This window comes from Vigna radiata, unplaced genomic scaffold (genome assembly GCF_000741045.1).
Source record: "Vigna radiata var. radiata cultivar VC1973A unplaced genomic scaffold, Vradiata_ver6 scaffold_206, whole genome shotgun sequence".
Classification (NCBI taxonomy): domain Eukaryota; kingdom Viridiplantae; phylum Streptophyta; class Magnoliopsida; order Fabales; family Fabaceae; genus Vigna; species Vigna radiata.
Window position 1 is genome coordinate 538,895 of NW_014542858.1, and position 22,741 is coordinate 561,635.

At 33.4% G+C, this 22,741-nt stretch overlaps 1 protein-coding gene across 8 annotated transcripts; it reads right to left on the minus strand.

Moving 5' to 3' along the window:
- Positions 1-1,006: 1,006 nt before the first annotated feature.
- Positions 1,007-11,298, minus strand: LOC106780799 (transcription factor TGA2.2). Of its 8 annotated transcripts, none has more exons than XM_014669108.2 (12): positions 11,140-11,298; positions 10,317-10,455; positions 8,345-8,442; positions 6,354-6,430; positions 6,040-6,237; positions 5,706-5,777; positions 5,551-5,610; positions 4,009-4,086; positions 3,818-3,869; positions 3,376-3,647; positions 2,352-2,600; positions 1,007-1,429 (listed from the first exon to the last, which is right to left on the minus strand). In XM_014669108.2, the coding sequence occupies exons 2-12, from the start codon at positions 10,415-10,417 to the stop codon at positions 1,283-1,285; spliced, it is 1,404 nt and encodes a 467-aa protein (XP_014524594.1). In that variant the 5' UTR covers positions 10,418-10,455; positions 11,140-11,298; the 3' UTR covers positions 1,007-1,282. The 8 variants fall into 8 exon arrangements, with proteins under 8 accessions (XP_014524594.1, XP_014524593.1, XP_014524589.1 ...); XM_014669107.2 differs by having other exon boundaries at positions 10,317-10,474; XM_014669103.2 differs by having other exon boundaries at positions 10,317-10,483; positions 11,140-11,297.
- Between the last annotated feature and the right edge of the window lie 11,443 nt (positions 11,299-22,741).

The window sequence follows — 22,741 nt, forward strand, 5'->3', positions numbered from 1 at the left end:
AGTGTTATACGTGAATTGGTATTGGAAACCACTAATAAACGTTCAATGTAAGGAATCTTTATTTTCTTTACTCGATGGATTTTTTCAGGCAGTTTACCATTTAGTAATTTATATGAATAATTAATATTTTTTTTCATGATTTTTATTTATTTTTTATTTAGGGTTTACAAAATTTAATGGATCGTACGGCTTATTTATGTCTTCCTCTCCTAATTTTATAGTTTTGAATAAATTTTGACCAACAAAAGAGAATATGTTAAAAGACTGTTTCTAATCACATTGTTTAATACTTTTATATCATCAATTCAATCCAGTTAGATAGCCAATCTGACATTGATTTCAGCCAGCAATGATAGTTGTCACACCATCTTGTTTGCCCATGAAAGACAGTAAAAGAGCATCTTTAAGTTGTTTATAAAAGTAAAAATAAAATTTTAATGTGAATCTTGCTGGTGTGTGTTTTTAAATTGAAAAACTCTATTGAGTTTTGAGAAATATAAAATCCACATTAATAATGTTTATTAATAAGTTTAGTTCATCAATTTTCATTGGAAATGTTATAAAAACTAACTAAATTCGAAAGAAGTGACTCACGGTCGCTTTTGTAACAAGACCAGTTCACACACTTTTGTGATGCAATTAAATTCACAATGGGTTCATGGCAGGTTTTCGTGATTGCCAAAGTCGAGTGATTTAAGGTGGTTCAAGCTAAAACGGCTTACCTATAATTTAATTGAGCATTGAGCATCCAAGTTTTGTGGAATGTTACACTACATTTTAAGGGTTAGTCTCACTCTATCCATAAATATATTGCCGTAAAGATTTATTAAAAATTAATATTGTTAGAAGGTGAAATCTTACTCATTTTAAATTTTTTTTATACAAATAAAGCTGTAATTATTTTGAAACTAAGGTAATTACAATGGTCAAACTATTTAATAAAAGAATAAAATCTAACCAATTTGTATGGATTCAGATCAATGTTAAACAATGGCAACTGAAACAATTCTTAAAATATATCATAAGCAACTATATTTCGATGGAAGAAACAAGGCTATTCAACAATTTCAATGGTGAATATTATTAGTAGAGATAACAAGCATACTTTTTGTCACCAATTTCGTTTCTAGACTATGTGACTCAATGAAGCACTAACATCAGTGATACAAAGACTGCAATACAACACAAGTACACTTGTCAAAGTAAAACCTATGATGAGCAAGTATTGCTGGTTGATGATGGATCCATTAAATTTAATTTAACATACTATTTACCACGCCGATCAATCTCTTGGGCGAGCCAGCCAGAGCGAACTGAGAGCACGCAGCCGCGAAAAATAGTCGTGTATGGCGAGGAGGGCGCGAGCCGATTGGCGAGTCGTCAGAATTCGGTGCATTTGTTGAAGAGTCTGCTGGCGAAGATTATCAGCCTTATATAAACACCACAAAAAGAGTCACAAGTTAGATATTTGAATAGCATTGTTTGTTGCAAATAATAAGACATGAAATGTTCTTGGAGATTGTTTACAACACATGAGAAACTTCAATGGAACCAAAATGAGTTGGTTTAGGTAAGCAAGTGATTCTTGCTTTGGTGATTGAGATGCTAAATTGACATGAGTTCAGACAAAAGCAAAAATCAGTACTACAGATGTTACGTAGGAGATGAAAATTCTTGTGTAAACAAGTTCTAACAGCTATAACATAAAATTCTTGCCTTCCAACCAAAAATCTTTTGTTGATTAAACCAATCTTGAAATAATAACATATTATCCTTTTGGCATGTTTCTATTTTGGCATTATTTTGCTAATTATATCTTGAAATAATATTAGTGTTATGTTATATCTCATCTATAAACATGTTAATTATTCTTTATGTAATAATAATAATAGAGTTAAATATGTTTCTCATCCTCAAACTATTGTAAAATATTGTATTGCATCCCTAAACTAAATTATAAAGTATTCAGTTTCTGCACTTCATAAAATTCATGCAAAACATCCTTTTCAGCAAACATGTGGAGTGTTTCTTATATGATAAACAAAGGTCTACAATGGACTATAATATAATCTCTCCATACCATTTGATGAAGACAATATTTTTTACAATAATTTGAAAATGTAAAACATATTCAACCCAATAATAATATTATTATAACAAAAAACTAGTTTACTATGTTTCAAGAACAATTAACATTAAATAGGGATGTTTCTGTTTGGTTGGTGTAGGATGTTGATTACCAATTTTAAATAAACTAGGAAATCAAAGACGCAGTGCAAGATTTTTCAATTATTCACCAAAACCATACCACTGTGCCAAGCAATTTGCATAGAAGCAGAAGAAGAATGTACCTGTCGAATGAAGCCTTCAAGTGTCCCTAGCTTACCCATGGCCATAGCCATTTGACCCATGTAATTTGCCACATTCCCTGATGAACCAGATGAGGCAGGTGCTCCAGTGGACAATGTCTCCGCAAGGGACTGTTGCAATGCTTCCATACCCTGAGACAATGCATCTTCTGCCTGTTGGGAAGATTGCTGCAAGTTGGTGATACCCATCAGCTGCTGCTCTGTCAGAGGTTCCAATTGATTTGCCAGCAGCTGCAACACAACCAAATTTGCAGGACTCAATCCAAATGCAAGGAAACAAAAAACAAATTTTTCAGTTATGAGAAACTTGGAAGTAGAGGTTAGAACACATGTTAATTATTCTTCTTTTGGCACTTGGCTACCACTACCATGGCAGATTCTCATTCTTATGTTGATATTTATTGAAATTAGTCGAAGATACAGAGCCAATTGTTTACAAAGCACAAGATATATTTAAAATAACATATATTGATAATAGCAAAAGATTATTATGGTTGAAAACTACACAGAATTGCTGAGAGCAATTAAAGTTTATAAATGAGAATGAGCACAGGAGCATACCAGTTATGCAAGTTCATTGGATTACAGTGAGAAAAGGCAGAGCCAGATTCTAGGGGCAAAAAGAAACTATGCTTATTGTATTCCCTACAACTTAATCCTAATCATTTGTGTGGAGTAACAGCTAAAACTAACTCTATCCTTGATCAAATGAAAAATCAAAACCACAGACTACGAGAGGCATCAACAGCAGCATTCTCACATATAGTACAAAAGAAGCCCTATGTAATACACCATCACTCTCTTAGATTTATTACCAGCCAGCTATAGTGCATTACACCACAGCAACTATAAATATATATTCAACAACTGACCTAGCATATGAATGTCATTACTTCTTTTACACAATATTCTGCAACTAACTTGATAATCCCAAATTCCTCTGAGGGACTTTTACTGTGTCTTGAAACCATGACAACTGAAAAGAAAAGAATCAGCATAACCTCACCTTGAGAAGTTCAGATGACCGAAAACCACCAAGCCACAAAAAGCACCTCTCAGCAGGCGTTTTCCACATACCAGACAACAGATGGAAAACATCAGCCTTGGCTGCAACACCCTTCAACCTAAAAATTTCATCATAATGTGCCAATATACCATCAACAATCATGCGCAGTTCAGTGTCACTTGCATGAGAATTTACAGCTGCTCTTAGCTCATTTATTTGTCGATTCTGCTCTTCCAGCCACCTTGCATATTCTGCATCAAATTGCATTGCCCCTGGAAAATAGTGTAATGATGGTTATGGTATGGATAACCTACCATAGCTATGGAGAACAACGTTTACTGAAATAAATCGTTACAACACAACAGATTATACTACTATGTTTTAGACACATTTTTATATCAAACAATAGCAACAAGTAACTTATTTTATAGATGTGAGATACCATTTCCACTTAGTGTATGTGCTTGATCACCCGAGCTTGATATGAAGATTCCCTACAGAGGGAGAAACAAGATATTTTGTTTAAAATTACACATGATTGTCAAGAAATATGTTATACAACAAGCAAGAGCAGAGAAAAAGAAAGCATAGAATTATGTCAAATTTAACTGTGAGGATTGACTAAAACCTCACCTGCTGCCTAGCTCGCTGAAGCTCTTGCTCTAGTTGGGTCAGCTTCAAGCGACTGCTTTCTAACTGTTGGACATAGGCCTATGTAAAGAAGCCACAGAAGTATGAGGAAAATGAGCTTAAGCCTGATGGTCTTTTTCCTTGCATTTGAATAGAAAGTGGGCACGTAAACATAATTATTCCTTAGAACTACCATAGAGGCCAAAGAAGTTTAAACATTATAAACAAATCATTGAATCAGCTATAAAGAAATTATCTTGACCGAAAGCACAAGAAAAATGTTGAAAATCCACTTCTTAACATAGTATGAGAATCATTGTTAGAGTCTGTTCTAACGAAATTTGTTGGCTTTAAATTGTTCCACCCTATATCGAACCGCTATCAAACCATCCATTAATATCTAGTTCCAAGCTTGAGATGTATATACCTTGGGATGAAGGAGGATGTTGAAAGTCTCATTAACTAAATATATGACCAATTTAAAGTATATAAGTGGATGCAAATCTCACATTACAAGCCAGTTTTGTAGGATTGAGTTAGCTTTAAAGTCCATCCCTTAACAACATCAACAACAAAAACAAAAACAAAGAAAAAAAAAACTTTCTAGAAGCTCAATACTGAATAAGAAAGTAATACATCAATTTCCAATTCCCTATTGCTATAAAATGATGCTTAAATTTAACCAATGAATCTAATATTGATAATTAAAAGAGATTTTGATAATGAAACTACACATTTAACTAAAGATTCTTTTATATACATCTTAGCCTAACTGACATCTATTCAAGTGAAAGCAAGTTAGAATATCATGAAATCACTTTTAATTTTTTATTTGAATTTTTAAAATTGAAATTAAGATAATAAGGAGATCAAAAAATTATTATATTAATCTTCATTTTTTAATAAAGATATTACCAGAAGAAGCATATAAAAAAGGAACTCAGACTCTACTATAAATATTATTTTATATCAAAATATTATACTGTATTTCAAAAACATGCATTGTTTGAAAGTAATATTGACCACGTAACTATTTGTATTGCTTAAAAACATTTAAATTAAAATTACTCAAATAGTATATAATGTTTATTCCAATTAATACATTAAATGAATTTCGTATTTTATATATTAAGAGTGAAACGTTCAAAATATTTAATAACAAAACTTTGATCAATGATTTTGAAATTAATTAAAAAATAATAAATAATAAATTAAAGTAAAATTTGAATATAAAGTTCAGGCCTCATAATTTCTAGACACAACTCTGATACTAAATTTTTAATAAATTTTAAGGGCAATCTTTACCTTACAAACCGTCTTTTAAAGATAGATTAGACTCAAATCCACTTTCTAAGAATATGGTAATATACACAAAAATACATGGTAAAGGGAGAGCAACAATGGGCCATTCACTATTTATGTCCTATTTGCACAACCAAAAAACACTATGACACAATAACCATATTAACACAGGGAAGCAAGAAAATATATGCATTTACATGAACGAATATTAACCAAAAAAAGGTAAGTAAACACAATCCATACTTTCTTTCTCAAACGGCTTTTTCTTGCAGCTTCACGGTTCTGGGCAAGCCTGCGGAGAGTCTACAATAATATTTTAAAAAACAATTATCATCAGGTAACAAATACCATATGGAATTCTAGATACATTCTATATAACAATTTATAATATATTAAACCTTCTGATCTGATTTATCTTTTGATCTGTCACTAGAGTCAGAAACAATAGCAAGGGATTGATTTCTATCAAACTGCAAACACAGGGCACATCAAATGTTAGATTGTCAAGAATATCTACCCACAAAGTTTCTTTGCTGATTTAAGGAACAGATTTAAAACGACATATATGATCCAATATTTTATTTGAACACTCCGTAGATTAAATTCAATCATGCAATTGGGCACTGGTTGAAAAGTTCATTCTGAACTGGTTGCCAAATATAGGTTAGGAATATTAAATAGCATCAGTTTATCAGTAAGGGGGAAACAGCACAGAAAGTAAAGAAACTTCACCGGCTGATTCTTGTCGTCAGTGTCAACGTCTGTAGAAATATCAGTCCTGGGACTGGCATCAGCCATGGCAGACTCCTCCTGGTTATCTGTATTACCAACTAATATAGTGTCAGGATTTGATGATTGAACCTTCTGTAATCGCAACCTATGCGGCTCTGTTTGATTCGTCAATGGGCTTTTATCAAGTGAAGTTGGCAACTACATCAAAGAGAAAATACATAAAAGTAGAAAATAAGCCTTACTACCCAGCTAAAATTTCACCTCACTTACTAAAGCAGAAAATCCATTGGATGAAAAGAACTAGAGAAACTCACCTGATCAAGGCTATGAATGGGAACAGAACCCGGATAAATTGTTTGGCTACTTACTTTTAGTGAGTTGTAAATTGGGTCTGAATCAATGATTAGGGAAAATTATTAGCCAAAGGTAAGCCTATGAAACTAACAATGTTTGTAGCAATAAAATAAAAAAAAAACGAACCAGGTTATAAACATCCATTTCTAGGTGTTTAGCTAAGAGTAGCATTTGTGCAATGATGAGTCTTGGAATGAGATTATTCCTTTTAGTTAATATTACCTTTGCCAAGCAGGCTATGTTTGTCTCCCAACTTATTTTCACTTAAAAAGTTACTTGAAGGTTAAAGGCTAAAAATAAGAGGAGCAAGACTATGCTCAACCACCTAGATAAGTGGTCCAAAAAGGAACACAACCACCAGACTAATCTAATAATCATAACATTGTCCACACCAGATCCCCACCACACTAATCTAATAATCTCCCACAAACCTCTGGCTACTGTTTGATGCCACCACTGGAAGCAATTTCTGACTGGCGTTCAGTTTTTATTTTCACGAGACTCTTCTCACCTAATTTATTTAATGTCTCAACTCTTCTCTTTGAGCTTCATCCTCTTCTTCGCTTTCATCACCTCACTCCCCTCATCAGCCTCCACAGCCACCTCTCCTTCAACACAATCTCTCCTTTCGACTGCACAAGCTCCCCACAGGCCCACCCCATTGCCAACAACACAATGGAGGGGATACTAGCTCTTGATCTTGTTTGTAACCTTACCCAGCAAGCCCCAAAAGAACATCGTTAGGTCAAAGGGAAGCCTTTCACAAACCCAATGTCTCCACCACCACTCGAGAGATTTTCAAGAAGGCCAAATGTAAGGACAATGATAGGTTTGTTTTTTATGATGATGCCAACATAGGTATGACACTCTTAACTGACTCCACCACAGGGTTTCAAGTTTTGGATTTCAAAAGCCTGCCTAGATTTTAAAGACGTGACGGGATTTACTTTAATAGAGTTAGAGAGGAAGCTAGTTTGAAGGGGGCTTGAGGTAGTGCAATTGGGACTGTGCGGTGGTGGAGAGCTGTGAGGCAGTAGCAATATCGACTCAGATTGGAGTTTTGGTAAAAAAAAAAAGGACTGGAAGAGGGTTTTCCAAGTGACAATACCGTTTGTGATAATAGTAGTTGGTTATAGCAAACTTTGCTACCGCAAATCACATTCAACAGTAGCCGCATCACACTGCTATTCACTACTATGCTTGCATACTAAAGTTTAATCCTTGTCCACTGTTGAAAGCTTATAAAATAGCTCTCCCATTTCTCTTTGATATCTTGATCTATAACCAAATTTTTCCTCCTTCATCCTTGATACATGTACCATAGTTCAAAACTCTTGATTTCCTTTTCCTATTTTTGGCAAGCTTATCCATCTTTTGCGCTCCATTCTTTGTCACTGTGGTCTAAATAAAAGTCCTCGAGATTTGGATCAGGCCTCACTCAGTTTTTCCTTGCCTTGTTTCTAGCCTTTTGATACCTTGCTCAATTTTCAACCTTTTTAAGGCCTTCCTTTTGCTTCTTTTCTCAAACTCTTATTCCACCAGCAAGTTTTCTTATCTCTTGATCCAAAACCCTTTATTTTACTCAAGATGGCCTAAATAAATAACCTTCCTAACTGTAACTACTTGTTTCATGGATTTATAACTTCTCAGCTCTTTGTTTATTACTTATATTGTGGGATAAGACTCTCTTGCAATTACCATGTAATCCTTACAAAGCTACAGATCAGAACTCCTTACCACCAAAACGAAATCAATTTACAACCTCAAGATAAAGAAAGAGCAACCTTCCATAAATGCACAACACCATTTTTTTTAGAAATGGTAATGAAAAACTAGACAAAAAAAATAGCAAGGTCTTATAAAGATAATTTGATGGTATCATAACATAAGATAGTACAACATATTGACAGTTACACGTAAACTTGGTTATGTTTGATTGCAGAAATCTTACTTCCACTAAGGCCAACAGCATCCTCTACGCGATATGGCTGGTCAAATGCACCAAAGTCAGAAACACGAAAAGAATCAATTGTGCTCCCCTCTGCATAACTGAATACTATGCGCTGTCAGAATTGCACTAAAACTTGACAGTCTTTATACTTCATTATTGGTAAAAATCACATAAAAACAGAAGTCATATATAAGTAGAACACAGAATTAAGTTTCCAAATTATTTCCAAATCCATGATTTTCTTTCTAAAATATATATTCTATTCTCACTGAAACAAATCCCAGATTTCCAGTAAAAGGAGAAACTTTAGAGCACTTTTACTGAAAATGTAAAAGGAAACAAAAAGTGTGCAAGGAGACACCTGGCAATGGCATGCAGTAAACTTCGTCAAAACAAGTTCAAACAATTATGACAGTCTTTTCTTACATCATGGCATGATGCTATAACTTAAAAGACGGAAGTTAAAACAGATGTCACTTTTTCAGCAATATTTTTCACACAAAAAAAAAAAAAAAAAAAAAAAAAACAGCATTCTGCTTCTACATATAAAAATGGGTTATTGAAGGCTATATGCCTATATCATGGTAATGAAATGAGACCATAGCACACAGAATTTTCCGGTGGCTGCTACTGAAACCCACTCTGGTGTTGTGCCAATAGTACCAAATTATTTACTAGTCCAATATACCATAATTTAATCCTCCCACCCTTCAACCCTCTCTGTGAAATAGTAATCAAGCACACATTACATATTCTCCTAAGTCCTCATGAATAATTTGCAGACTACTTTCTCTTACATCATCCAGTTTCTTGTATAATTTGTTGTGTGACATAGATTTCCAATATGGTTCCCTATGAGAATGATATCATGACAATCATGAGTAAAGTCATGGTCTTTTCAGTTGATGATTCTTAGTTTCCCCCAAAGTCTCCAGCTACGGCGACCAAGATAAGACCAACACCTCTCAACATTGTCACACAAGTCTCCAACATCAAAGTATTTCGATGCCATGCGAGTGGGCATAGAACAAAAATCTCCCTCAACCCCAAATAACTCTCAATACAAGCACCAATTGATAGGTATTCACACCTATCCAACGAAAAAGGGAGAATTATATTATTTGTGAAAATAGAGAAAGTACTAAAACGTAAGAGCAATATTTGCTCCCAGCCAAGGATAACACCTCTGGCCCAATGCAAATTCCATAGGAAAACGAGAAAGTGTTATCTCTCACCTAGACTATGCTCATTCTCAACTAACTTGTACTCCTATGTCTCGTATATCGTCTAATTAGAAATTTACATGATGGCTGAATTTTAGCCCTCTTCCAACGAGTGCAAATTTACAAGGGCTTTATGTAGTCCATCTTGGAGTATATGCATACCCATGGTACTATAAACTATTATCAAGGTTTAGGCTCCCAACTGGGGCTTAAGTTTTTATGTTAAATCTTGAGCAACTGCTGCATTTGTGAGAACAGTTGCTATGTAGATCCCTACTCATATCCCTAGGATCTTGAACTGAAACCTACCTTCACAAGGATTGGGGATTCAAGAAGAGGCGTAATTATCCCCAATTACAATGGCATGAGTGCATTTTGAGCACCACCAGTTTCTATAGATTTATTCTAGCAAACTGATAACTATAACAGAGCCTTTTAGTATTATTTACTCCCCATTTAAAACAAAAGAAACGCAAACAACCACAAAAATCACAATGTTATAGGTATTCTAAGTATCACCCAACATCATTAAAGGACAAATAAACATCTCAATACAAAACAGAAAGAAATTTCTCATGTACCACTGGTGTAAGCAAACATCAAATGAAGACCTACTACAATTAATAAGTAAAACCAAGATTCACAACAAAAAAATCAGCAGAAATATGAGAAATGATAGAAGAGAAAAAAGAAGATTTCTCCATTTATGCAAATACTAAACCAAGAACATTTGGAAAGAGGAAATTTACCTAGAATTGGAAATGGGTAACTCAGAATTGAAGCTCGGCATTCCTCTTTCAGCTCCCTTGTCATCTTCAAGACCAAAACCCCCGGTAGTTCTACTCCCCATACATTGTTTTCAACACCACGTCCTCAATTCCCCAGTAGCTGAACAAAACATGAAAACCTAAAACCCCTAACCCAAAACAAAACAAAACAAATTCAATAAAACACATGACGTCTTCAGTAAAGCTGAAACCAACTACTAGGAAATTCTCAGACCTAGCACAAAACAAAACAGAATCAGAAATAAACATTGAACAAGCCAATCCTAACACCCCCTCCCCCGAAAACAGAAATTGCTATTACATCCTTAGAAACCAGAAAGTGAATGCCAATCAGAAGAACACGGTGAATACCACAGAGAAAGAAAAACAAAATCACAAACTGAAGCAGCAACAAAAACCCTTAAGCTGCAGAATTAACTCCCATGAACAAAAAATCACCATCGTTTGTCAAAAAAGTGCAAACTTTAGCACATCCGTGTGCAACCATAAGCCGCCCCAACTTACCGAGAATGAGAACACAGCCCACCAAACGAAGTGCTCCAAAGTCAAAGCAACACACTTTGAGAAGAAAAAGACCAATTTGACACCACCCCAGATGTCCCAAATGAAAAAGAAGAAGATAAAATAATAATTTAAATAAATAAACAAATAAACACCAAATCTAAGCTCAACTAGATCAAATTTCCAAAAATCGCCTGGTCCCAGTAGCACTAAAATCCACCATGAACATCACAGTCTTTACTCATGCAACATAAAAATATGGTAAAAGATGAAGCAAACCCACCTTGGAATTCTGATGATGATGATGGGTATGATGATGGTACTGTTGAACTTTGTTTGTAGTTATTGGATTTTAAGATTTAAGTAAAGAAGGGAAGCAAGAGAAGAGAGAGACAGGAACAGGGATGATGCCAATCTCTAGATGTCTTCTTCTGCTAAAATCTTCCACTTTCCAAGGGCTAATGATTTTCTAATTAAAATTTTCATGGTAATGTTTTAGTGCTTTAACATGGATTATTATCAGTATTTTATTTCTGATAATTAATATTTTTGTTTGACATTTTTATGTTGAAACAATTTTCAATACTATGTTGGTAGCATCGTGTCAATAGTTTAAAAAAAGTGATTTATGAGATGATCAATTTGTTTTCCTGCTACAGATTCTGCTAGATAATTTTGTTTAATGCAGTTGTATGTTTTCGGACAAGAGAATCATGTATTAGTGGTTTTTTAAAATAAAAAATTATATTAATTTGCAATTATATTTTGTATTTTTAATTTCACATTTTGGTTATTGTTATTTTTTATTCTAAATTTTGAAAATTAAATCATTTTTGTTACATTTTTAATTTTGCATACTTTCATATTTTATATTTTCGTTAATTAAATTATTTCTTGATGGTATCTTTGATAAATATATCAAGTTCAAGATTCAATTGGATAAAATAAAAGAAATAAACTATATACAAAATTAAATAAAAATATGTGCATGTTTAAAATTGAAAGACTACAATTATAGAGAAAAAATGACATGTTAATAAACCTAAAAGGCAATCTTACTTAAAAAAGACAATGATTATTGTTTAACTACAATCCTTTATTGGACTTGAACATGTATTTTGAATTGAATCAGAACAGTTTTATTGTAGTTTATTACTGTTTTTTTCAATAATACCATTGGTAATTATAAATTTCCTACTTGTGTTATTAAATTTTAATTTTAATTATTTCTGTAGTTTTATTTATTTTTTTATTTTTTAAATTAAAAAGTGCTTTAATCTTAACGCGGTACTTTAACCTTGTGTAGTCTTTTTTTAATTCTTTATGGATTAAACTAGTAGAAACTGAAAAGAGTTAAAAAATAATAATATATAAAATTAAAAAATGATATTTTATTAAAAGAAATTCTTAATTATATTTTACTTGTATATGTAGCTTAAATATTTACTTTTTTATTTATTTTCTGTTATAATTTTTTTAAGTAGTTTTTACTGTGTTAGAGAATCAGAGGTTTGAGATTTACTGACACTGACACAGTTACCTTCTATTTTGTGACAAAGACGTGATCCTCTGAGCTTAGTCCTATGTCTGCTATGATGCACTCACTTTGGTCGCATTTGCTGTGGTTCCAATGTCAATCCTTTGTTTTTCTATATAGAAGTGAAAAGAAAAAAAAAAAAGTTAAGATAAAAATATAAATTTTCACGGGAATTCACCTATAAAAGGGAAAAATAGAGGAGGGAAGATTTTTTTTTTTCAAAAATCTTAAATAACTTTTGAAATAAAATTGTTAATTTATTCTTATAAAAATTATATAATTTATATTAATTGTTAAGTTAAGTTTTGTTTTTAGGTAATATGTATATGTATTTTTTGAAATTTTCACTTATTAATGATAAATAAATAAAAACATTTAAGACCTAATATTGTAGAAGTGATACTGGTTTAAAAATAATGAGACTTGATTTTTTTTTCAATATTAAATGATTTTAATGTAAATAGTTCTGTTATAAACAAGTTTTATTATTTTAAAACATGTTATTTCTTTAAAAATTACTTTTTTAAAATTTTATAACCTCTTTCTAGAAGTTATTTTCTTGTGTTCATCTGTTTGAAAATCAAAGACTGCTTGAGTGATCACAACAGCAAAATTTTAAAGTCTACCTAATTAGTTTCTCCAAAAGAGTAAGTTAGTTTCTACTCTTTTTCTTTGGTATGTCTCATTTTCTTTGCATGTGAACAATAGTGTTTTTGCATGTACATCTGAGTCTTCTATAAGACTTTCTAAAAGTATACCTGATAATGTTTCTGTGAGTTGTAGTGCAAATAAAGTTATTTGAGTTGGTGGAGTCATCTTAGCTCTTGTAGAGCAGTTGAGTCCTTTGTAAGGTAAGAGAAGTTAAATACCTTGTTTTTAAATTTGTAGTAACTTGATAATCTGAATTGGTATGTGAAATTGCATGGAACTATTGTTGAATCTATGTTGAAATTTGTGATAGTGTATTTTATGACATGTTAAATTAATGAACTTTGATTGATAAGAATTGTTGTTTATTTAGGTTGGTTTTAGTTGAAAATTGAGGGTTTTTATAGGTAAAGTTCTAAAGAAATTAATGTAGAAGTAAATTTGGTGTTTTAAGGTTGTATTGAGATCATTTAAAGCTTGGTTAGCATCTTAGTCACCAAAATATGACTTGTAACTTGTAAAAATATGATATCTTGAGTTTTGAAGTGGGGATGATTCGGTGCATCTCATTTCTGTCCAAATAAGCAAAATGGTATTCAATTTTGGATATAAACATGTTTTTGAATCCATTCTAGTGTTAAGGATATCATTTTGATCATTTGGATATGAATTGGGGATAACCAAATTAGAAAAATCATATTGTTGTCAAAAACTGACAAGAACAATCGATTATTGATAATCGATTATTGATAATCGATTATTTCAGTCAGAATTGCATTAGTGCAATAGGTATTCATAGATGATCGATTATCAGATCTCATAATCGATTATTTCAGTAAGTATTTTTGTTTTTCTTTAAAACTTAGATGATCGAAGCCTAAAGTTGATATGATTATTCATGTGTGTTTTGATTTATGTTATGAATGTGATATTGTTTTAAAATGTATGAATGTTCTTTTAGTATTTTAGTTTTCAGTTATGTCTTTATACATTCGTCTGAGTTTGTTTTCTCTTTTACAATGATCATCTTAATGGTGTGACTTAAAGGTATCTTTGGTAAGCAAAAGCTAGCGGGTAGCGGAGCTTAAGTTTAGAATAGAATATTTCATCGTTTTCTTTTTGTTTGTAAAGTCTATATTATGTTTTTGATTTAATGTACTATCTTCTTGTACAATAGGGTATATATGTTTTACTATTATATGTTATTTCTAAATAATTGTAATAACAATTTATATATTTTTTCTTGAGTTAACTGTTTTATAATATTAAAAATGTGATATATCTTAAAATAGTTGAATACTATGAAAATTGTGATGTTACATTAACTATTTTTCATATAATATTTTTATTGTTATTTTTTTTCACTCACATACTTAAAATTTAAAAGAAAAAGTGATTACAATTTTGATAAAAAAAAATTATAATCTCACAATATATAAATAAATTATACAAAAAGAAAGTATTTGATAAATACAAAAATATACGATTAGTCAAAATAAATTAAATAAAAACCATATTTTATTTTCAAATCTTAATACTAACAACATGTATCAAAATTAATGATATGCATATGTAACAGTGCAATAAGAAATAGAGACAAACGCAGAGTATAATGACTTTTATTATTCAAAGATAGTGTCTCAGTACAAGCATCAAGAGGCACTAAAATAAAGGGTGATAGTAAAATAGTATGAAGAACTCTGCACACACGTAGGCCATTCCTGAAAAAGGAAAATATGGAGGAAATTTAGAAGAGTGTGCAATTGAAGAACAGAGGAGAATATTCAGAGAGAATAGGTAGATGCAGAGAGGAGGGGTCCATACCAGAAGCGTAATCAATCCACAATGAAATCCCCCCATTTTGTATTCTTTCTCTTAACACGTGTTCCTCTCCTCAAAATGTTGTCATCCTCTCTGCTTGACACGTGGTTATTTTGTGTAACCACTACCGCTTCTTTCCTCACCCTGCTGTCACGCTTTGTGCGTGTTATAATACCCCGTTCTTGAACAGCAACCTTGTCCTCAAGGTTGAACTGAGGATAGGCTTTCTTGAATTCTTCTATGTTTTCCCAGGAGTTGTCTGCCTCCNTATGAGAATCCCATTGGATCAACACTTCATCTACTTCTCTTCCATTTATGATCACCACTCTTTTATCCAAAATTTGATAAGGTTGCAGTATTGGTCCAAATTCATTTGTAGTAAGCGGTAATGGAAAATATGGCTGGTTAGAATCTCCGTGAAATTTCTTAAGCAGTGAAATGTGGAACACTGGATGTATTTTGGCTGACTCTGGGAGGAGAAGTCTATAAGCTACCTTACCAATCCTTGCAAGAACTTCAAAAGGGCCAAAGTATCGTAAGCTCAACTTCTGATTCTTTCTTAAAATCACAGACTGCTGCCTGTAAGGTTGTAGCTTTACTAAAGCAAGATCCCCCACCTCCAAGAAAACATCTTTTCTCTTCTTATCCGCTTGTCCTTTCATATAATTTTGAGAATGCTGGAGTTTAGCCTTTAATTTGGCCAATAATGCATCACGGTTCTTTAAGACCTCTTGTAGATCTACAGGATCAGTAGCAGTGTGCTCATACTTGATTATGTTTGGTGGTAATTTTCCGTAGACAGCTTGGTAGGGAGACATACCAATACTATGATGGAAAGATGAATTATACCAGAATTGTGCCCAAGGAAGCATCTCTAGCCATTTCTTAGGATGATCAAAGACAAAACATCTGAGATACATTTCCAAAGTCTTGTTTAAGTTTTCNGTTTGACCATCCNATTGCGGATGATAGGCGGAACTCATGGCTAAGGTCGTGCCTTGATATTTGAACAAGAACTTCCAAAAGTTGNTNATGAAGACCCTATCACGATCTNACACAATGGATTTTGGAAATNCATAGAGTTTGACAATATTTTGAATGAATGCTTCAGCTACAATTTTGCTATTGAATCCTTGTTTTAAAGGAATGAAGTGTGCAAACTTTGATAATCTATCGATGATCACCATGATATTGGAATAACCGTGCGAAATTGGTAAGCTGGTGATGAAGTCCATGGCAATGTCCTCCCAAATCAGATTTGGAATAGGTAGTGGCTGCAGTAATTCAGCAGGTAATGACTGGTTTACCTTAGCTTGTTGGCAAATCGTGCATTCCTTCACAAACTTCCGTATATCGTCTCTCATCTTAGGCCAAAAGAATTGAGTACTCAGTCGGGCCATAGTTCTTGTAGTACCCGCGTGACCTCCCACTCTTGTGCCATGGAATTCTCCTATGATCTGATTTATTACCTCTGCATTAATTGGCAGCATAATTCTCCCTTTCCAAGTCAAAACATCATGCTGGACTGCATAGTCACCTTTCTTTCCGTAGTTGTTCATACATTCGTGGAAAATTTTCATCAATTGTTCATCTTTTCTGGTGGCTTCTGCTATTGCTTTCAACCAACTATTTAGAGGTTCTGACCATGCCATGGAGAAACTCCGAGATAACGCATTAGCAGGGATATTCTCCTTTCCTGGGGAATATTGTATGGTGAAATCAAACCCTATAAATTTAGGGAGCCATTGTTGTTGTTCAGGGGTTTGTAACGTCTGTTCAAGCAATTCCTTCAAGCTCTTCTGATCGGTTTTAATAATGAACCTGTGACCAAGTAAATAGTGCCTGAATTTAGACAATGATTCAGTTATAGCATAAAATTCCCTTGTATATGCAGATTGCTTCTGCATTCTCATGGACAATTTCTTTGAGAAATAAGCAATAGGATGCTTATTTTGACTCAAAACAGCTCCTATACCCAACCCTGAGGCATCAGTTTCCAGTACAAATGGTTCAGCAAAATTTGGAAGTGCTAAAACAGGAGCAGTGGTAAGGGCGAACTTCAATTCTTCAAAAGCTTTATGGGTTGCTGCACTCCACTTAAATGAATCTTTCTTTAAGAGATCGGTCAATGGTGCAACAATTTGGGCATAGTTTTTTACAAATCTCCTATAGTACCCAGTTAAGCCTAAAAATCCTCTCAACTGCTTGAGGGTTGTCGGTTTCAGCCAGTTTTTTACTGCCTCTACCTTTTCAGTCTCCATAGTTATTCCATTTCCTCCCAGAGTGTGACCCAGATACCCTATCTGCTGAACTCCAAAACTGCATTTAGAGAACTTAGCAAATAATTGATTTTGTTTGAGTATCTTTAGCACAACTTCCAGATGGTGTAGATGGTCTTTCCAACTTGAACTGTAGACCAATATATTATCAAAGAAAACCAAAACAAATCTTCTCAATACACCCTTAAAGATGTGATTCATGAGACTTTGAAATGTTGTTGGTGCATTGGACAACCCAAATGGCATAACCAACCATTCATATAATCCTTGATGAGTCCTAAATGCCGTTTTATGTTTGTCCTCTGGTTTCAATAAAATTTGGTGGTAGCCCGACCTTAAATCCAGCTTAGAAAAATAGCAAGCTCCGTACAACTCATCAATAAGTTCATCCACCGTTGGAATTGGAAAGTTGTCCTTAATTGTTATAGCATTCAAGGCTCTATAGTCGGTACAGACCCTCCATGTACCATCTTTCTTCTTGACTAAAAGAATTGGAGATGAAAAAGGACTGTTGCTTGGCTGTATAATACCCTCTTTTAACATGCCTTCCACCAATTTTTCAATTTCTTCTTTTTGACTGTATGGATATCTATAAGGCTTCACCTTAACTGGATTTGATCCTTCTAACAAAGGAATAGAGTGAACATGACTCCGTGGTGGGGGTAGTCCATCGGGTTGGTTAAAGACCATGCTGTAATTTTGAAGTAAAATCACCAAATCTGGCTCCATGTCGGCGGGCAGTTCTAAGAGAGGGAAGTTGTGAGTGTCTTGGTGTACCAACTGTAAACTATATATCTCAGCTAAAGCCTTAGTGTCAATCAGTCTCCTTATGTGATGCAGTTGTGCGGTTTCTAGTATCATTTCTTTATCTCCTTGTAAAGTGGTGAAATGACCATCTTGCAAAAACTTGATTTGTAGAGAGTCGTAATCTGCTAAGTGAGGGCCAATTGTCTTCAACCAATTTGCTCCAAGGATAAGGTCAGCACCAGATATTGGCAATAGAAACACAGGTAATGTGAAAACACTGCCCTGTGCTATTAATGTCAAATTCTGTATTAAGCCCTCCGATTCCATGTAATTCCCATTTCCGACCATTACTTTGAACGAAGGTGTCTTCACCACTGGAAGTTTCAAAAATTTCGCCACCCTAGGTTGTAAAAAATTATCAGAGCTGCCTCCATCAATCAATACTTTTACTGGCATGGTGCCAATATGTGCGACAAACCTAATTGTCCCTATTCCGAAACCACCTTTCAAGGCATTCAAAGATAGGTGATGATCCTCTTGTATTGTTGCTTCTGTGTCGTCATGTAACGCAGTCTCCGATTCCACATTATCTGAGTCCTCCTCCCCCAATTGGAGGACAAAACATGTTTGTTTGGGCACTTGTGATTAAAAGAGAATTTCTCATCACAGAAATAACATAAACCCTTTTCTCTTCTTAATTGCATTTCTGCTGGGCTTATTCTTTTGACAGTTGTGTTTCTGAATGGTGGTCCTGGTGGGTTAGGTAACAACGGGGATAAGGATGATTTGGTTGCTGGTAGGATGTTCCTTGTGGTGTTGAGACTCCATGCAGTTGTAACTTTTGGAGAATTTGCATATCGAATTGCAGAAGTAGGAGTAGGCGTGGCACCGGGCATGTATTTCTCTTCATACAGTTTAGCTAATGCTACTTCTCGTAAAAGGGTTGTTGGAGTGAAGGCAATCACGTCTCTTCTAATATCAACATGTAAACCACTCATGAAGCAATTTAAAATAGCTTCCTCCGTTAAACTCGCACATCTATTTGCAAGCGACATAAATTTCATATAGTAATCTGATACCGATCCTTGTTGTTGCAGCTTAAACATTTCTGCCATGGGACAATCAAATGGAGAGGGCCCAAATTGAGATTCCAAAGCACGCATCAACGCTGTCCAAGTTGTGACTGCTTCAATCTTCTGCAACATTTGGAACCATGGCACCACATCTCTCTCAAAATGCATAGAAGCTATTTCAACACGCTCAGCATCAGGTGTGTTGTGGTAGTTGAAAAACTTATCCGCTTTGAAAATCCATTNTAAAANNNGGGTGGAGCCATCGAAGTGCGGAAACCCGAGAGATATGTCCTTGACCGGGTTCAGAGAATTTAGTGGAGGAACCCTAAATGTGGAATTTGAGTTCGAAGGACTTCCAATTGTCTGAGTGGAATTTTGCAATAGTTGTTGTAAGACGAGTTTGATTTCATCCATCGTGGAATCCTGATTACGATTCCTTTCATCTATCGTGTTCTGCAACTTTTCCACCGTTGCTGTTAGACGACGCAGATCATCAGTCGTCGTGCGGATCTCGGTTTGGAGTTCTTTCAATCTTGTGTTCTCAGCCATGGAAGACAATGAAAGCACCAATGTAACAGTGCAATAAGAAATAGAGACAAACGCAGAGTATAATGGCTTTTATTATTCAAAGATAGTGTCTCAGTACAAGCATCAAGAGGCACTAAAATAAAGGGTGATAGTAAAATAGTATGAAGAACTCTGCACACACGTAGGCCATTCCTGAAAAAGGAAAATATGGAGGAAATTTAGAAGAGTGTGCAATTGAAGAACAGAGGAGAATATTCAGAGAGAATAGGTAGATGCAGAGAGGAGGGGTCCATACCAGAAGCGTAATCAATCCACAATGAAATCCCCCCATTTTGTATTCTTTCTCTTAACACGTGTTCCTCTCTCAAAATGTTGTCATCCTCTCTGCTTAACACGTGGTTATTTTGTGTAACCACTACCGCTTCTTTCCTCACCCTGCTGTCACGCTTTGTGCGTGTTATAGCATCATACATATAATTTTTTTAAAAATACTTAAAAAACTCAACGAGTATATATCTTTTTTTTCACCAATCATTTGGGTTGTTTTCTTGATCTTGCATGATAAGACACTCATTACAAACACTAGTGTTCAAGTTGAATTTACTCCAAATTTTAGTTCGATATTTCAAATGACACTCCCCAATTTAATTAAATTACGAAATGGTGACAATTATTCTATCCTCTTAATTAACATTAAAAGCAACAAGTAGCAACTTTGATGACAAAACTGTATGGAATAAGATAAACAATGATGGAGATGAAATACTCACCTGCATTTTTTGAAAGCATCGAATTAAGAAGATACAAAATATTTAGGGTACAAATGCAATCAAATATTTATGAAGTTGATCGTGTAGTGCCCAAGGTAATACTAATTGAAGATTAACAAAAACAAGAGGAAATAAATAGTTAAAAATTGAATAAGGGGACAAAAGTTTTGTAAAATCAAAGAAATTTATTAAAAAGTTAATATATATATATATATATATATATATATATATATATATATATATTTATATTTATTAATTTAACAAATTAAAAATTGAAGTATGATTATATATTAATTAAACATGATTATATTAATATTTTATTATTTACTTATTTTAATATATTTCCTTACCAATAACAACTTAATCATTATAATTAAATAATTTTATATTATAAATTATGATGTTAATAGCAAACTTTATTGCATATCTTTTTCTAAAACAAAAATTGATATATAAAATTAATTCCAAACGGAATAATATTTTTTTTATGGGGATACACTTAAATAGTAATTTTTTATTCATTAAATTTAAGCTTAATTAGTATTTTGTATTCAATATTTGTGGGTTTATTTAACGTGATTTTCTAATTTTGCTTTTGTCTTCAATTCAATTATCATTTTATTTTTTAAAAAATTAAATATGGTCTTATATATTAAATTAGTGTTTACAGTGTTTGAGTACTGAGTAAACCATAACGCGCCATTCTAAACCAATGGTGAAAAGTGGGAGGAGAAAAAAAAATTGAAGAAAACTAAACAAATAACAAGATGGTGTACATGATTATAAATGATGTTAATACTAAATTAACATAATTGAGTACATTGAATTTTTTAAATAAAATGGAGATTTCAATTAAAAGACAAAAAAAATTAAAGGATCACAAATATTGGAACCAAAATATTAATTAAGCCTTAATTTTACTTAATTTATTAGTGAATAATTTTTTTGAAAAAGGTGTTCTAACTAACCAAATTTTCTTATTGTCTATAATTATGTATAATAACAAACTTTATAACATATTTTTTTATGGGTTTGGAAGCTTATGTAACATAAATAAGTTATGTACATTTATGTATGTAGGTAAAAGTATATTACATATGAATAATATGCTGATATATGAATTGTTCAAAAAGTTCAAGTTCTTCTGTATCTTATCACTATTTGGTTGTTATAACCTTGAAGAGTTACCTGACTTTGTCCCAAGTCTTAAGTATCTCTGTTCGTTAGACTTCTCCTTAGACTGAAACAAAAATATTATCAAAAAAATATGTTTACTTTCCTACTTGCAAATACTGAAGTTGAATTATTGTACGCATTTGAAGGAGTTGCCTTCAAATTTGCATTTACCCACCACTTTGTTTCGTCTTGAATTTATATTCACTAAAGTGAGAAAAGTTACATCAGGTTTGGAAAAACTAAAGAATCCTAAAGTAAAGATGGATGTCTATCATGTTGACCATAGCATGGAGTTGGGTTCAACAGCTAGAAAAGCTCAACAACCTTTCTGATGACCTATCAAAATAGGGACTGCAAAACATCGAGAATCCTCATGATGGATTAGAAGCCGATTTAAAGAATAAAACACACCTTGTGTGGGTGGCATTGGTATGGGAGAGGATTGGGAACTCTATAGATTTATAAAAAAGGAGAGGAGGTAATTCAGAATCTGCAACCTCCCAAAAACCTAAAGAAGTTGTCAATCTCTGACTTTGTTGCGAATAAATTTTCAAAGTGGTTACTTGATGATTCGTTACCAAACCCGGTGTCCTTAGTGTTGCGCAATTGTGAATCTTGCCAATATTTACCTCCACCAGGTCTTTTGTCATTTTTGAAGAAGTTGTATATTTTAGGTGGGAACTTGGTCAAACAAATAAGATACAAAAAGTAACTCGGCATTTTTCAGTTACACTTAGATACAATGAATATTTTGATGGGTTTGGATGCCTATGTAACACAGATAAGTTACGTACATTTATGCCTGTAGGTAATAGTATATTACATATGAATAATGTGCCGATACATGAATTGTTCAACAAATTCAAGTTCTTACGTTTCTTATCACTATCTGGTTGATATAACCTTGAAGAGTTACCTGACTCTGTCTGCATTCTTTAGCATCTCCCTTCGTTAGACCTCTCCTGGACTGAAACAAAAATATTATCAGAAAAAATATGTTTACTTTCCCACTTGCAAATACTAAATTGAATTATTGTACGCATTTGAAGGAGTTGCCCTCAAATTTGCATTTACCCACCACTTTGTTTCGTCTTGAATTTATATTCACTAAAGTGAGAAAAGTTACACCAGGTTTGGAAAAACTAAAGAATCTTAAAGTAAAGATGGATGTCTTTCATGTTGACCATAGCATGGAGTCAGGTATTGAACTGCTAGAAAAGCTCAACAACCTTTCTCATGACCTATCAATTGAGGGACTGCAGAACATTGAGAATCCTCATGATGGATTAGAAGCCGATTTAAAGAA